The sequence below is a fragment of the Gymnodraco acuticeps genome, unplaced genomic scaffold (genome assembly GCF_902827175.1).
Source record: "Gymnodraco acuticeps unplaced genomic scaffold, fGymAcu1.1, whole genome shotgun sequence".
NCBI lineage: Eukaryota > Metazoa > Chordata > Actinopteri > Perciformes > Bathydraconidae > Gymnodraco > Gymnodraco acuticeps.
In genome coordinates this window covers 2,773,376-2,789,903 of record NW_022990214.1, presented here as the reverse complement: position 1 = coordinate 2,789,903, position 16,528 = coordinate 2,773,376, and the positions used below count along the sequence as shown (strand labels likewise).

Below are 16,528 nucleotides of genomic sequence, written 5' to 3'. Positions count from 1 at the left end.
TAATACCTGCGATGCAGTGAACCAATCACCTTTGAGGGGGGGGGGGGAACCTATCGTTGATTAAACATTATCCAGTGTTTCCCCTACCATTGTCTTGGAGGGGCGCTGCGCCCCGCCAACGGAGCCCCGCGCCCCCCCTGAAATTCAAGGTGTTTAAAAAAAATATATATATAATTTTTTTTTTAAATATATATATAACACCAAATTGCAAATAATCTATAACTACTGTCACTTTTCACATTGAACATGTGCTCTTTTATTAAATAAACTAAACGCTTTCATTTGAAGTTGTGAGTTTAGTGTTTTTGACCCTAAGAAACACTGATGCATTAATCAATAACAATAATCCACAGCTCCTCTCTCTGCTCCAGAGGATTTAAAAAATATATATCCCAATGCCACAAAAATGCATCAGTGACGTGGTTGAAATCTTGTCTCCAGAAAACAAAAAACTGAAACAAGCGGTATCAGTGACTGTGTGTTTGATGTGGCTCTTTGAAGTAACATAGAAAAAATGTGGCTCTTAACCTCTGACTGGTTGGCCACCCCTGTACTAAGGGGTCCAATATAACTGCTGAACCTTCAGGTTGTAACCAAGTAGAAGCACCATCATCAGGTGGCAATCGTGCAGTTTCTTTGGGAGGTAGTGTGACTGCACGCGCACCCTCACCAATATCCCTCAGCCTTCTGCCCAGCTCTACCCTGGCTCTCCTTCTCAGTGCAGAATTAGACACAGGTGTTTTGCATTTGTTCTTTTTTTTTTTAACAACAATTAATTCTACTAACTAAATAAGTTGACTCTCTTTCACACTTTCTCTCTCACTTACTCACGCACTCTCTCCCTCTCTCTGTATTTATTAATATTACTATTTATTTATGTAGTTAAATATAGTATGTATTTTTTATTTATTTATGTATTTATTGTTGCAATGTTGAATCCTAAGTGTGTAAGAAGTTATACCTTAATTTGAACAGTAGACATCATGTGTGCAGCATCTGGAAAAGAAATACAAGTGATGGTTTAATTAAAAAAACACATTTAAGCACATTTTTTAAACAAAAATTAAAATAAAGCCACACATTTTTGGTCAATGTCGGAAAGTTTGCTAAATTTAGTGCCACATTCAAGTTTTGATGCACAAACAATATTAAGAAATGCTGAATCCATAGGATACGTAAAAATTGACAGTTGAACAAATGCCCTTTCTCGATTACCCAACCCCCACATGCACAAACACACCCTCCAAATGTTCAGTCTTTTATTCATATAGCACATTACAAGGACACACATGACAGCGAATCTTAAAGCTGAAGTAAATCGATGACTCCATGACACAGAAAAGGCAGGACAGATTTAACTTTGGTGAACGAGCAACACACGAATCAAGAAGCGCTATAAGTGGCTTAACATTTCATTTCATTTATCATAATTAATTAAATACATTTTAAGTAAGATTTACTAACGTAATGTTGTGAATCATTCAGGCTAACTTATGCCCAACAAGATCAGTAAAAAGCAAATACTTGAAATATAAAATATACAAATTGAAACGTAAGATTTAATACGCATGTGGGGATGGAAACATACTCGCATAAGTCATTTATATCGACGTCTAAGTTTACTACAAGTTAAACTTATTTTTGTGTGTTACCAAGTTTAATGCCGAATTGAGTCTTCAGCAAACCACTCTCCTGCCATCTGAGCCCGCCTTTAAAAGCACAATGCCTCCACTCACATTAACGTCACTATTCGAATAAAAGTTACATACTAAAGTTATACGTTAATCCTGCTTTTTACTTGACATACTGTTCCACCGTTAAATTAATATTAACTCTTCAAGGCTGTAACTTGCTCGGCTATCCTATCCACTGGCTAACGCTAACGTTAGCAACTGTCTATGATCAACTAACAGAGTTTTGACAAAAAACTTCAGCATTTTGAGTCACTTGCGTATCAATCGACGCATACATACACATATAATACATATATATACCAACCACAAATACAAAATTAGAACAAAAATGTTGGCTATACTTACTTGAGTTGATCATTCTTGAGTGAATTTGCCGCCTGCGAACGTTGGCTGTGAAAACTCAGAGTAGGCTACTTGGATTATGGATAGTGGGCATTAGCGTAATGAACAAATATTAATCTATCGTTTAATATTTAATTCAATCGTACAATGCCACATTACTGTATGAGACTATTTTTGTGTTAAGTTTTTAGTTTTCAATGTTATATTTTATTTTATTTTAATGTTTCAATTCAATAATCAAAGAAATATATGAAGACGTTACACCCCCATATTATTTTTGATTTGTTCCATTCCAATGATTTCTGGCGCTTGCGGCTCAAATACGTATTACGGCTCTGGGTCAAATCTGTAAACCAGCAAAAATACTGCACTGCTTGCAAATGGAATGTTTAGGCTGAAAGCTCTATGTGGTGCGGATCTGGCCCACAGTCAAAAAACGTGTGTGAGCTACAAACGGATCTAAAGGCTTTCGTGCGGATCCGGCCCAAAGGTAATTGCTATCTGGGAATGCATTGTGGGGCAGCATTTTCTCCTCTCCTTTCGGTTAGGGAGGTCCAGTGGTTCCTAAGCTAAAGGAGGTTATAAAGGAAGTTTGAAACCTCCTTTCCTTTCATTTGGAGAATTGCAACGGCACTTATCATGGCTGCCAGTGACGTACTTCCGGGTCATTTCACTCCGTTAGGAAGGTTCCTAAGCTAAATGGACTATTGGAATGCAACCCAGTAGTCCCTCGTTCTTATTAAAAATCCATGTTGTAGTCCACTGTATAGAAAACTGTAGTTTCCATAGTTTCCCCACAGCAGCAGACGCACATTCATGACGTCCGCTGGCGCATCATAAACACGTCGGATAGTGAAAGTGCATTCGGATTCTCTAAAGTACCGCAGTCTCTTCTCCTAAGTCCTTTTGAATTCTCCTATCCACTATCCCTTAACCCCGTGACGTTTCACTCAGAGGTCAAGGAATAGGAGATAGGGTTAGAATTTAGGAGCTAATTTTTGGATTATCGGAACGCAACCATGGTCTGGCAGTTAAAGGGTTAATGTAGATTCAGCAGATTCAGCAGATCCGCTTCCTCTTCCTGGGATGGTCATATGACCGTCAGAGAGCACACACTCTCACACACACAAACACACACACACACTTTATACTGTATGCTCCACAGCAGTACTTCACTACTCGAAGGTAAGAACTCTTTCCCGGCACACTTTGCCTCTTCTCTGTCGCTGAACCCGACCGATAACCTGCATGAGAAACATCATGTGGACTGACAGCAAATGCATTGTTTTTATCGCTTTTGACGAGGCCAAAAAACATTGAATTTTGATCGGATTTTATAATATAAATAATGTCTAGCTTGCATTTGACCTTTGGTGGCGAAAGATGTTAGACATAACAAGAAGACGCGCTTGAACTGATCGGTGCGTTTCGCCTCGAGCATTAATGGAACATATCGTCTGTTTATAGTTCTGTTGATCTGCTAATATGACTTCCATTTCGGGGAACTACTCAACAATGTAAATAAAACACACTATCTCTTAAAGCAGGGCTGCGCGGTGTTTGATATGACAGATAATGAACAGGGACAAAGTGAATTAGAAGCTGTATTCATTCATTAAAATGCTCTTTGATCATCATCATTAAGTATGCCTAATTTTTTTGTTTTCATATTCTGGCGTGCTTTTGACTTGGGGGGGGGGGGGTAAATGTAATCCGTTACAATGACTAGTTACCTGTCTTCAGTAACCTAATCTGAGTATCACAAAATAAGAGTCATGTAACCTGATGACTTTGCACTACTTTTGGATTAGGTCATTATTAAATGCATGATTGTATTTGTCTGACACATGTTGCAACAATCCCTGATGTCATTTGCAACTGTCCCAGGGTTGGTTTTGTTGCAACATCTGACTTGTTCCTTACAAATACATACTGTGAACAATCTTACATGTTCAATCATCCTTAACCGGTTTGGGAAATATGTACATTTATTGTATAATAATGTGGTTGGTCAAGACGAAGAGTAAACTGAAAGAAAAGCAAAGAGTGTTGCATCAGTCCCCAGTGAATGGACCTGAAACAAATAGCACCTTACTGTTTGTGTTAAAGTGTGACTGGTGAATCCCATGCAACTCTTTAAAACACCAAAACAACAACAAAAACAAACATACTTATCGATACCTGTGCCAGGATGTTAGATTTTTGCAAAAGCTTTTGTGAGATTGCGCTTCCTGACAACCGAGTCTAACCTAACCATTCTTGTAGCTGTTATTGCGACTTTAGCACAAAAGGCTGTACTGGTTTCAGCCTGCGGGGGGCGGGGGAGAAACACTTTGACACCCACCAACACATTCCTTCCACTTCCATTTATCACAGCAAACAGGCAGAAATCCAATGCAGTACCAGTTCCTCTGAATCAATGGAGGGGTTATTATGGTGGAATTGTGGTGGTCCTACAAACTTCTTAACTCCAATAGCCAAGTTAATTTAGACAATCAGCTGAGGTGATGAGGAGGATGTTGCTCACAAATACTGTTAGCCCCTGGGAGTCTTGTAGAACATCTAAAAAAAGTCAGAAGCTGATGTTCCTGCTTGGAAATAAGGAAATCTCCAAATTACTTTTCTAAATAGTTTTCCACTTTACCCAGAAGACTTCAAAGCCTGAATGTTTTGTTAAGTATTGTTTAGTAAGGCAGAAGAACATCATTCCTTCATCACAAACGTCTTCTTGGTTCTCTTAAAGGAGCCATGTCTGCAGTGAAGCTGGAGGAGTTTCGAGAGCGGATTCGTAAAGAACTGGACACCACAGTGGACTTCTGGCTCCAACACTCTCACGACCCTTTGCATGGGTATTGGATCTCCACTGAAATGCTGTTCAAATGAAAACAGTGTACGTCTGTTTGCATGCAGTGTGTCCTTGTGATGACCTTTAACCTGTGTGTTGTGTTTCAGAGGCTTCTTCACCTGTTTGGGGAGGGATGGGGAGGTTTATGATGAGCTGAAGTACGTCTGGCTACAGGGGAGACAGGTAAGATTGTGTCATAAACAAGAAGTCCAAAGATTGGTCGATTGATCCTCAACTATTTGAATAATCTTTAAAGTTTTAGTTCCTGTGACACGGTCAGAAAATGCCGTTGCCTCTGGAATATGGAGTTTTCCTGCTACTATTTTTTTATTTTCTGAAATTGTTCAGACTAAATACTAATGGATTACTCGAGGAAATAATTGGCAGACAATGAAAATAACAGTTAGTAGAAACCCATTAGATAATGTTGTATGAATCTTTTGTCTTTTTTCACAGGTGTGGATGTATTGCCGTCTGTACAGAACAATGGATCGCTTCCATAGGCCTGAAATCCTCGAAGCAGCAAAAGCAGGTGTGTGTGTGTGTGTGTGTGTGTGTGTGTGTGTGGTGTGTGTGTGTGTGTGTGTGTGTGTGTGTGTGTGGTGTGTTGTGTGTGTGTGTGTGTGTGTGTGTGTGTGTGGTGTGTGTGTGTGTGTGTGTGTGTGTGTGTGATGTGTGTGTGTGTGTGTGTGTAGTGTGTGTGTGTGTGTGATGTGTGTGTGTGTGTGTGTGTGTGTGTGTGTGTGTGTGTGTGTGTGTGTGTGTGTGTGTGTGTGTGTGTGCTGTGTGTGTGTGGTGTTGTGTGTGTGTGTGTGCTGTGTGTGTGTGTGTGTGTGTGTGTGTGTGTGTGTGTGTGTGTGTGTGTGTGTGTGTGTGTGTGTGTGTGTGTGGTCCTTGGAGAATGCAAAAAAAACACTGTTCAAAGAAGACTATGGAAGAAATGATGTGTTCGCAGTTCAACCTGAGTTACAGACCCCAGTATGTTTTATGTAGGACACATTAAGACATTAGCTTCAGTTAAATGGGACCTCCATGTTCCACACATCTGTTCACGGGTATATCTGTGCGTGGCGTTCTTTTGTTGACCGAAGTGATTAGTGACAGTCGGGATGGTGTTTTCTGTGTGCTTTCTGCTAATCATAAGAAGAGCAGTGCCAACGTGACGTCACTGTTGGATGGATCTGCAGGGTGCCATCTTTATGGGAACTTGGAAACAGGAGCACTGTGTATTTGTGACACTATGAAGCTTTCAAAGAGTTTAACAGTACATTGTTATAAGTAGGAAATGCACACAATGAAGTATGGGTTCATTAAGATCAAAATATGAAATTCAGCAGCAATATATTTAGGACATTTCCACTATTTAGCACCTAAAAATCCCAACTGTTGATTGTTTAATTTCTTGTTCAACTAGATGTGCAGCATTTTCTAAAATGTCCTGTCCAATCACCCGTTGGCAAACATTCACCTGTTAAGCCTATGTCTAGATTACAACATGTTAAAGGTCAAATGTGTGAGATATGCCAGAATTGAATGATGAGAATGTTGAGATGCCAACTTTTGGACATACATTACATGAGTTTAGGAATTGAAATACTGCCCCCTATATCTTAAGGCAGGTGGCTTGGAACTACACCTTTTTATAAAGGCTATACGTATTGCTCATAATGATGTGTTGGATCATAAGCTATATTCTGTTTGTCTCTAAGGAGGAGCATTCCTGAGGAAGTTCACTCGTGTCCCCGGCGCCGGCAGTGGCCAGTGGAAGTGTGCCTTCTCCTTAACTAGAGACGGAAAAGCAGTGAAGATTCAGAGGACTATTTTCAGCGAGTGCTTTTACATTTTGGCCATGGACGAACTGAGCAGGGTTACTGGGGACAAGGACATGCAGGTACAAAATAAATATTAAACTAAATGATATATAGATTGAAATTGCTTCATTGGATAGAATGTGGATAGAAACTTCTTTAACTGATGGTAGGGCTTGATGGAAGTCTGGAAATCATTCAAATTGTCCTCTTGGGAACATCAATGGCTGAACCAAATGTTCCACATCGTGGTGGTGACAGGACAAAGTAAAAGCATCACTTAAGTCCCTGCATTGATAGGCTGAAGATAGATGTTGTAACTATAGAGCGGTGCAGGGATGATGTATTTCTGCACGGCGACCCGGAGGTCAGCATATTGGGGCTCCCACTAAAAATCAGATGTTTCCATTGGATATCATTATATTGCAGAAATGAGCTCTGTGGCCAACACACGTTTATGACACGTATGTGCTTTGTTCAGCAGGATCATCTCCACACCACTGTTAGATTGCAAATTGCCAGAAGTAAAAAGCTTGGTAATGCTATAAAAGAAATACTGTACGTTTAGTAGTCCTGTTAGTTACTTGTTAGCAACAACTGTTTTTAGAACGCATAGAAGCTTCAGACATTCACCAATGGGCTGATCACTAGTGTATTTTATTTCATAGCACAAAACATGAAAACCTCTTCAGCTTGTTTTAACCTTAGACCTTTTTCAGGTTTCTGACAACAATCATGTTCAAAATCGTTAACTTCATGAAGAGGGAACCAGAAGTGGTAAAAGTCATTTCTGGGTTTTAGGACTCATTCCTGCACCACTCTATTGGATTTCTATAGATAAATGTTGCATTACTGAGTCGCCACCAGATTAGTTTAAATCCATACTTGAAGTGCCTCATAAGAGAGTCAGCAGCTGATGTGTTGCATTACTAGCTATCATTCTGTACCCTGCGTACACAGTTCACTTTGTGTACCCTGTCACCCTGCCTGAACATGCTTATCCTTTTCTCCCGCACCTTTCCAACAACATGATTGCACCATCGCTGACGGTCTCTGTGTTGTGTTTCTAGCTGGAGGCTGAGCAGATGATGGAGCAGCTGATCAGCTGGGTGCGGGAGGACCCGGCAGGCCTGGGCCGGCCCCAGCTTCCTGGAGACGTCCCCACCAACAGTATGGCAGTTCCCATGATGCTGTTGTGTCTGGTGCAGCAGCTCACTGAAGGCGGGGGGGCAGAGGTCGTTCAGAAGTACACAGAGCTGGCCAGCTGGTGTGTGCAGCAGATTCTGCAACACATCCAGGTGTGGAACATGCAGCATGACTGATGCTCTGTGGCTCAAATGTCCTCAGATATAGTGAGTTAGTTTGTGGTGTAGCATCCAAATCAGCATATACCAACACAATGAATAGTGTGTGACTCTTGTCTCAAGCACTTGGATTTAAAGCATTTAGGGCAAAGTTAGACAAGAGAGTAGCACAGAAAAGTGCTGCTAGACTTAGTCAAGTAGTGACTACCACAGGGCTGTTGGGAAACTACCTTAGCTGGTGAGCTAACTGCTAACAACTTTCCACGCCAACACATTTGATGTCAAAGTTCACCAGATGCTGAACTACATATTGGCACAGAAGTGCTTTGACTCTGGAGGCTAGCAGATCCAATGATTGTAATGATCAATCATGAACAAGTTTACACTTCTGGAAAAAATGATAGACTAGGGTGGTGTGCACATTCAAATACTGGGCGCAAAATGCTGTTTAACATTTGATTGCAGTCTAGCTGCTGGATGGTGGACCATAACACATGGAAGTACTGTGGATGATATTTTTATAAACAAAAGAACATTCTCAATATATTACAGGTCAGGTTTATCAACTGAAACATAATCTCAATAAGGTTGTCAATTACTTTCATTATTTATGAATCTACAGATATAAATTGCTCCCCTTTTCTCATAACATACGAACAAATCAATATGGATCTATCATAACAAATAAACAAAACAATGTGTTCATTTTAAACTTGAACATGTCATGTCAAACATTTAAGATATATACAAGTGTAAAGTCCATGTGCGTACTCACAGTGGTTTCCTTTGCTCTGCCTGCAGTCTCTGGACATATGGGAATTTTAAACAAAGTTCACAGCCCCAAAGAAATACCCAGCCTACTTTCCTTTCACTTTTTCAAGTGAACTTGTTCCCAAAACCCCATTGATTTGACATTACCATCGCTCAGTTTAAAATACTAGTTTGACATAGTCATAGCAATAACATATATATATAACACTGACAAAAAGTACACTGCTGTAGCTAGGCCAATTCTCCACTGTTCATCTGTATACTCATTATGTTTTGTACAATTATTAGCTCTTCTCAGATCATAGATGCCTAATATGCTACTTCAAGCACAGCTCTGTTTAGCTCTGCTAAAGATAAACTCGAAATGCAGCTAAAAAACTGTATTTTTGGCAAAGTAACAAACATTTTATCTTTAAAATCAACAAAACGGTGATAAGCAAACATCCATGTAAGTCAAAACATACTGCCGAGTAACGTCATATTGTAGAGCTTGTTGTTATTCTCATTCTCACTACTTACTTCACTTTGACTCTATTTTACAGGACTGCAAGTTATTATTATTTAAACAACTATATTTGTCCTACTCCTGTAACTAACAGAGAGGCGGCACAGCTATTTTAGAGAATGTGTCTGTGGATGGAGCAGAGCTGCCGGGGTGCCAGGGCCGGCTGCAGAACCCAGGTGAACCACAGGCTGTATACTTCCAGCTCTGCCAGTGAAGGCGAGGGGAGCTTGGGTTGAGATCTTTTCCTGACCTCAACATTTTCTGTTTCTCTCCCCCACACCCTGGCTCAGGCCACGCCCTGGAGGCCGGCTGGTTCCTGCTCCAGGTCAGCGCCCAGCAGAAGGACGAGGCTCTCCAGAGGACGGCCATCGACAAGTTCATGGAGCTCCCCTATCAGAACGGCTGGGATAAAGAGCATGGCGGCCTCTTCTACTTCCTGGATGTTGACGGTCACTGCCCCACACAGGTGAATAATCACTCATCTATACCTGAAGACGTTTTCCACCAGTCTATTAAACTCTGATTTGCCACCTCAAGATGTTTGAATGAAAATAGCTTTTATAGATATCCATCACCTCAGTCACGTCTAAAAACATGCCTACTGCAGTATGTGAATCACATGTAGTATTCTGCATATATAATGCAGTACAAGTACTAAAAAAAATGTCTACATACTGGGGTCCCTAACCAGTGTCAGAACTGCACAAACATGTGTTCCATGTAACTTAGTTGTGTCATTTTGAAGGTGTTTGTGACCTTTCTTATTTAGCATTGGTATCTTACACTTCTACCATAATGTTCTGAGCCCTTATGCACATTTTATTGAAATTATTAAATCATATTTTTACCAATGTATGTCCAGAACATATTGCAATGCCGATCGTCATCCTAAATGAATCTTTATGTTCCCAGGTTTCCGATGATGCATGCCAGTATTATGTGGCATATAGTGTAAACCTAAAGATCCCTGCCCCCCATCGAAAAGACAAATACAGGACTATGGAGGTTGGGGAGTGAATATTGTAGTGTTTTGCTTGTAATAGTACTTATTGTTAGCATCTGGTTGATTTCTTGAGTTGAATCAAATGTATGAGAGCAGGCTGTCTGATGCCGCTGTGTTGGTTTTCAGTTGGAATGGAATATGAAGCTGTGGTGGCCCCACTGTGAGGCCCTCATCGCCTTCCTGATGGCCTACAGTCACACCAGGGAGCCCGCACTCCTGCACAGGTTCTCTGAAGTCTTTGAATACACCTTCAAGCATGTGAGTTCACACTGCAGCCAAAGTATTACACACCAGAGGTCAGAGTACTTTTGGGTTGTATCATGGTATATTAACTTATTATAGGGCTACAATAATAATGAATGTCAGCTAAAGAAATGGGATTCTGTAACAGACCCTAAGACTTCATTCTGCTTTGTTTGTGGTTCAATACTCAACGTATGCGCCTTTTCTGTGATACGCACAGTACACAGTAGCAGTTGGGCCGTGTCAGTTGTGTAATTTGAAGATTAACATTTACAGAAAAGGCATGCCAGTAATGTAAATAAATAACTTGACATCCAAAGATCATACTGTATGTACTTTATATGGAGGACTCAAGACAGATTTGCAGTGTTTTAAATAAAACCGATGTATTTGTATGATCTGCTGATAAACTATATGTGTGCCTGATTCTGGACAGTTTCCTGATGCTCAGAAAGGCGAGTGGTTCGGCTATTTGACACAAGAAGGGAAAGTGGCACTGGATTTTAAAGGAGGCCCCTTTAAAGGTAAGAACATCATTTATGTTTCAAACAGAAGTAAATACCCCTGAAAGCGTTAGGAGTCATTTTCAGACTTTAACGTTTTTAGGAATACTGCATATGTGGAGTCTGAGCTCCAGATGTTATTCTGTCAGCTATTTTCTAATTAAGTCTCCGTCCTTGATAGTGTGTATCATATTGTCAACCTCATTCTTTGAGTTGACAAAAAAGTCTGTCTTTATTCGTCTATTTTTCAAACCACATGTTAATGCACTTCCGTGATGCATACAGTCTTACCACGCACATCATCACAAACTCATTTCCAGTGAACGTTTCCTGCTTTGTCAGTTAAGTAAGATCATGTTTCTCCTCTCCTCTCCAGGGTTCTTCCATGTGCCTCGCTGCCTGTACATGTGTGAGCGTATTCTGGATGATATGCTGGCAAACAAGGACTGAGCATTTTGACACGATTGTTCACAAAAAAACAAACAATCAGGTTATGAAGCAAATTGCACTCATTTTTAAATATGCTTTGCTGTAAAGTTAGTTGTTGATCTCATTGAAAACATGCTGGCACAGAGCAGCTCATAGTGTTTATATTAAAGGTATAAGAAATATTACTTTATAAAACAATAGTGTTCTTTATATTATTTGATTTGGCATTAATGTGAGATACTTTCTGTGAGATGTTTTTGATCTGACTTTGCACCGACATGACTCTCCCCTGCAGGGACTGAGAAGAGATCCTACCAACAATGGTCCAGGTAGCCTTTGATGATTGGCAGGGTTTACACTCCACATTCACACAGTCTGCACATTGAGAAAGAGAAACCTGTCCTCCCTCATCATATACCAAACATGATCATCAAAAATGTGTTTATATGTCAAAATGTGTCTTACAAATGCAGCATACTAAATGTTTAAACCTTTTTATGGAACTTGTATATACATCCATTCCAGTTATTACATCTAGTTTAACAACCAAGCTAGAAGCAAATGGATGGCTTTTTTATCTGTAGACAGGCTAATACATGTATCTCATTTTGTATTGAAATATTGCAATCTTATAAAATAAATGTGAAATACCTAAATGATGTCGTTGGATTCATTTGTAACCAGATAATTTAGATCAAAGAACATTTGATCAAGCCTGGAATCCTAGATAAATGACATTTTAATCTACCATAGTAAAAACAGCACGAGTTATTTTTTAATCAATTTGTAAAGTTGCTAAGGCTAAATTGAACTAACTGCTGTTTATTTACCAGAGATGGGAGAGTCATTCTACCAGAAACGTATATTTCTAAATATACTGAAGAAAAATTATTTCTTTCAATTTCAATAACCGGTCATATGGAGAACATGTTAAACTGTTAGGAACACATATTGTCCCATCTCAGCATGGTTTTATTATTGAATCAAACCCTTAAGATGTCAGGCCCTGTCACAGACACATGTGAGTACGGTAGAATGGTTTCCTAATATATTTTTTTAATACAAATAAAATGTTCCCATTGATCACATGTCCCTGATTGTATCTGAAATGTTTTTTTAATCCTTTTAAGAATTCTTAGCAACCTATCAGTTAACTGTAGTGGACGGTCAGGAAAGAATAATCACCAGGTAGTCATATTGTTGTAAAGAAAATACTTTTACACCAATTACTTTTCTAAACAGCTGATGTGGATATGACCCCCCACCTCCAAGCTCACAATTGTAGAGGTTATTTCACTTAAAAAATAAATAAATAGTCAATTTCTGTATTATAATTTCCTGTGTGACAGACTGACCCTGTCGTGACAGGACTGACCCTGTCACACAGGGTCAGTCCTGTCACACAGGGTTGACTTAATAGATTGAATTGATTCATAAAATGTATGTTTGTATTTTTTAAATCTTGTTTTGGTAAGTTTTCCTTTTTAAAATGATTATCATGATTCAATATTAGACTGATGTGGTAATAATCATTTAAGGACACACATAAGATTTTATAGAAATGTATTGATAACTGCTCGAAGCATTGTTTTAATAAACACATTTATTACAACATAACGTTGGTAATCTGCAATTCATTTCATTTAATAATTGATTAATTGTCAGCTTAAAAAATGTTTTTCAATTAAGTCATTTAACAGTTCAATACAATTTCATTTTGTTTTTGAAAGCGAACAAAACCAAAACACACTGCATGCATGTCATTATTTCAATTGGAGCTAATGACAAGTACGAGGAAAAAACATTTCATCTTCTATTTTGCCAATTTGGCCCAAACTTCTTTTTTATCTCATGATGACAGCTGGTCACAGGCTGAGGCGGTTGAATGAAACAAATGACATCCTCAAATAGGTACCAGATCATGTCTTCTCTTGCAGGCCAAAAGAACCTGTTACTCCAGCGCTGTGCTGTGCATGCATGTCACTTGCACTTGAACCTCATCAATCTATCCTGGGATAGAAGTCACTGTCATATTTTATTACACACCACTTTTGTATAACATCTGGACCCCATGTTATCTCTTCTATTGCTGGTGTGGTCGTTGGTTTGTTGAAGCTGAATGCCTTTGTGTTATAGCATGTGCAATGGTAAATCTTGTCTACAGTGCACATACAGCTCACATCCCGGTACAACATCTGTCCAGGAGAGGTTGTGAGAATCTGGTGTACTCTCATTGTTGAGGGGACTTGGGGGATGCTTTCTGGCATGTTCTTTATTGCCATGTCAATGGACTCTTCAGGTACATAGAACAGTTTAATAGTGGTGCCTGTGTTTACCAAGGCTTCAAACAGACCCATTGCATTGTTAATGTCACAGCCATGGCTCACCAAACGGTCTGCACTCCTTTTCAAAACCCCTCCCACACCATCCGGTGCCCCTTTGCCATGGCTGGCCTCAAAGAAATTCCATGTCCCAGCTTGGAATCCTTTTTTGTGGAGTAGGGAGGTAAAGAGGTCAAAGTTCCCCTTCTGGCGGTACTGTGTACAAGGTCCGTCGCTGAGAAAATGGACCACTGTGACAGCTGGGAAGACATCCCTAATGTAGGACAACATAGGGCTTAGATGTTCCCATATGGCTGGGGGACCCTTCAGTCGTGATGATGAGATGGTACTGAAGCACAAAGGCTCAGCATTTGATCCTACAGATAAAAGTCCAGTGTGTAGTGTCGCTTGCTCATGAGATGCACCAACGTGCACTGCCTGGATCTCTGATGCATATTTACATGTATAATTCTAAGAGAAGTCAACATGTATGATACATTCGTTCTCTGACATATTCCTCTTCAGTTCTCTGCAATATTTGTACTGTTGTCGGATGTTGAATGTATGGCGTTTACATTTCACAAGCATGGTAGTGAAGAGGTTGATGAGGTCATTGAGTGTCATCTCGACCATTTTCTTTACGGTCTTCTTGAATGTTGTTTGAATATTGTTCTTGTCTTGTCCTTTCGTGTCCTCTGTGACCCACTGCATACATGCCACCCTGGCGCAAGCCTCATATACCCCGAGAAATGGGAAGTCTTTCTCTTTGCAGTCCACACAGTCATTGTACATACACTTCTTTCTAGTTTTGTCACAACAGATCTGTGCCATCAATGTCTCTAGTTCAGGGGTGATGAGCAACTTCAGGCTGCAAAGCTTAAGTTCTCATGCAGTTTGCACAAGCATGTTTCCCTATCTGAAAGTGATGGGTGCACAACCCAGTAGGGCCTAAGTCTGCAAAACAGAGAATAGGAAACTGATTTCCTGGAGTTCTCTGCCAAGTACTTTTTGTGCAGGTTGTGCAAGGTGTCCATGAGCAATCTTTTTTGCATCTTGACCTTGGCATGTGTTAAAGTCTGCTTTGTTCCTGTTGTTATACGGCTCACATCATCTCTAGTGTAAAAGGCTCTTATTTTGTTTTTATATTCTTCTTCCATGCGGACACATTTCTTCCTTGCGAAAGAGTATGGATTACCTCCTACTGTTTTCCATCGCCTTTGGGTAAAACCAAAGGTACTTTGGGCATATTTCTGCAACCTGTATTTGTTGACAATCCTCCCTGTCATCAGGTTTGATGATTAGTCTTTCTTCCTGACTATTACCAGCTTGTTCAATATGACTTTGTAGATCTTCAATCAATGCGTCATGGAACAGGGTTTCCTTGCATTTGGACTGCTTCTTGGCCTCAGATATCTAGCTTTTGTTGCTGGAGACCCTGACCTCATTAACACTTTTTTTATATCTCTCTTTTTCCTTTTTTCTGCTGCTAAGGCGTTATTTAGTGCTCTGATTTTTATCTGCAGCTTCTTCCTCTCTTTCTTGGAATGCTTTCCAACTAAGTACATGTACTCAAGTACTGTACTTAAAGGTGGGGTAGGTAATTCACTTCAGAAACACTTGTTGTTATATTCCATGGAATGCTCTTAACATCCTGATAGCAATGAATATCTTAAGTGCTTTGACAATAAATATATACAAACATTTCATCTCTGGAAGCCGTAGCGCTGTAAAAAGCACGACCAATCATCTGAGCCGGCCCGGCTAAAGTAACTGGATGGCCTACCTGCCTGTCAGCCTTCCATCTGGGCACAAATGTATCTCGTGCCCTCATTGGTCATGTGCGCGTTTGTGTGTGTTGGAGTAGGGGCTCTGTAAGGAAGTGGCAGATTTGTTTCGTTTGTGTACTTTCGAATTCTAGCGCACTCGAGCTGCTTTCTCCATTCTTACTTATACCTTTAACTACGATTTTGAGATACTTTACTTGAGTATTTCCATTTTCTGTAATTTTTACTTATACCCCACTACTTTACTTTACTTTATACTTCACAGATGTGGATGAATGATGTGAAATCTAATCAAGTGTTAAATCAGACTTTAGTTCCTCCTGGAGTAAATCCACCAGCTACCCTGCAGTATACAAAGTCATTCAAACTAGCTGCACCTTTACCAGCTCTGAGAACACTTTCATGATCAATCATTATACTGTAAAACATATCATATATATTATTCTGAAATGGACCAATCTGCACAACAACTACTTTTACTGTCACTACTTTCACTATATTTTGATGAGAATACTTTTCTACTTTTACTTGAGTAACATTTTTGAATGCATTTGAATTGTAAGAGAGTATTCCTACACTTCTACTTTTCCTATAGTACAAGATATTAGTACTTTTCCCACCTTCTCTATTTACACATCCTTGTCTCTTTATGCTCCACTATGTGTACCAGCTTCTTTCTTTTTGTACTATTCAGTGGGTTTCTTATTTAAAAAAACTGGATATGATTAGTATGATTATGATATATTTGTATTTATGGGAAAATGTCACATTGAAGAGATAGACTGACTCCAACGTTCACCAACTCGCTCTTTTACCTTTAATTTGTTATTATTTTGACTCTACACCAGGGGTATTCAACTCAAATTCAACGAGGTCCAGTTAGAGAAAATGTCCCCTTGCAAAGGTCCGGAACATCAACATGTCTAAGTTGCTTCATGAATTAGTGTGATATTGAAGTACCTGTAGCTTTATCAAC

The 16,528-nt window shown here is 39.7% G+C and overlaps 1 protein-coding gene across 3 annotated transcripts; it reads left to right on the top strand.

Moving 5' to 3' along the window:
* Positions 1 to 3,014: 3,014 nt before the first annotated feature.
* renbp (renin binding protein) lies at positions 3,015 to 12,103 on the top strand. Of its 3 annotated transcripts, XM_034218515.1 has the most exons (13): positions 3,015 to 3,221; positions 4,780 to 4,885; positions 4,989 to 5,064; positions 5,338 to 5,413; positions 6,591 to 6,772; positions 7,760 to 7,987; positions 9,364 to 9,445; positions 9,560 to 9,735; positions 10,182 to 10,274; positions 10,399 to 10,530; positions 10,952 to 11,039; positions 11,395 to 11,508; positions 11,743 to 12,103. In XM_034218515.1, exons 1-12 carry the CDS (start codon positions 3,131 to 3,133, stop codon positions 11,466 to 11,468), a joined length of 1,404 nt encoding a protein of 467 aa, XP_034074406.1. In that variant the 5' UTR covers positions 3,015 to 3,130; the 3' UTR covers positions 11,469 to 11,508; positions 11,743 to 12,103. The 3 variants fall into 3 exon arrangements, with proteins under 3 accessions (XP_034074406.1, XP_034074405.1, XP_034074407.1); XM_034218514.1 differs by having other exon boundaries at positions 11,395 to 12,103; XM_034218516.1 differs by lacking the exon at positions 10,182 to 10,274 and having other exon boundaries at positions 11,395 to 12,103.
* The last annotated feature ends 4,425 nt before the right edge of the window (positions 12,104 to 16,528 follow it).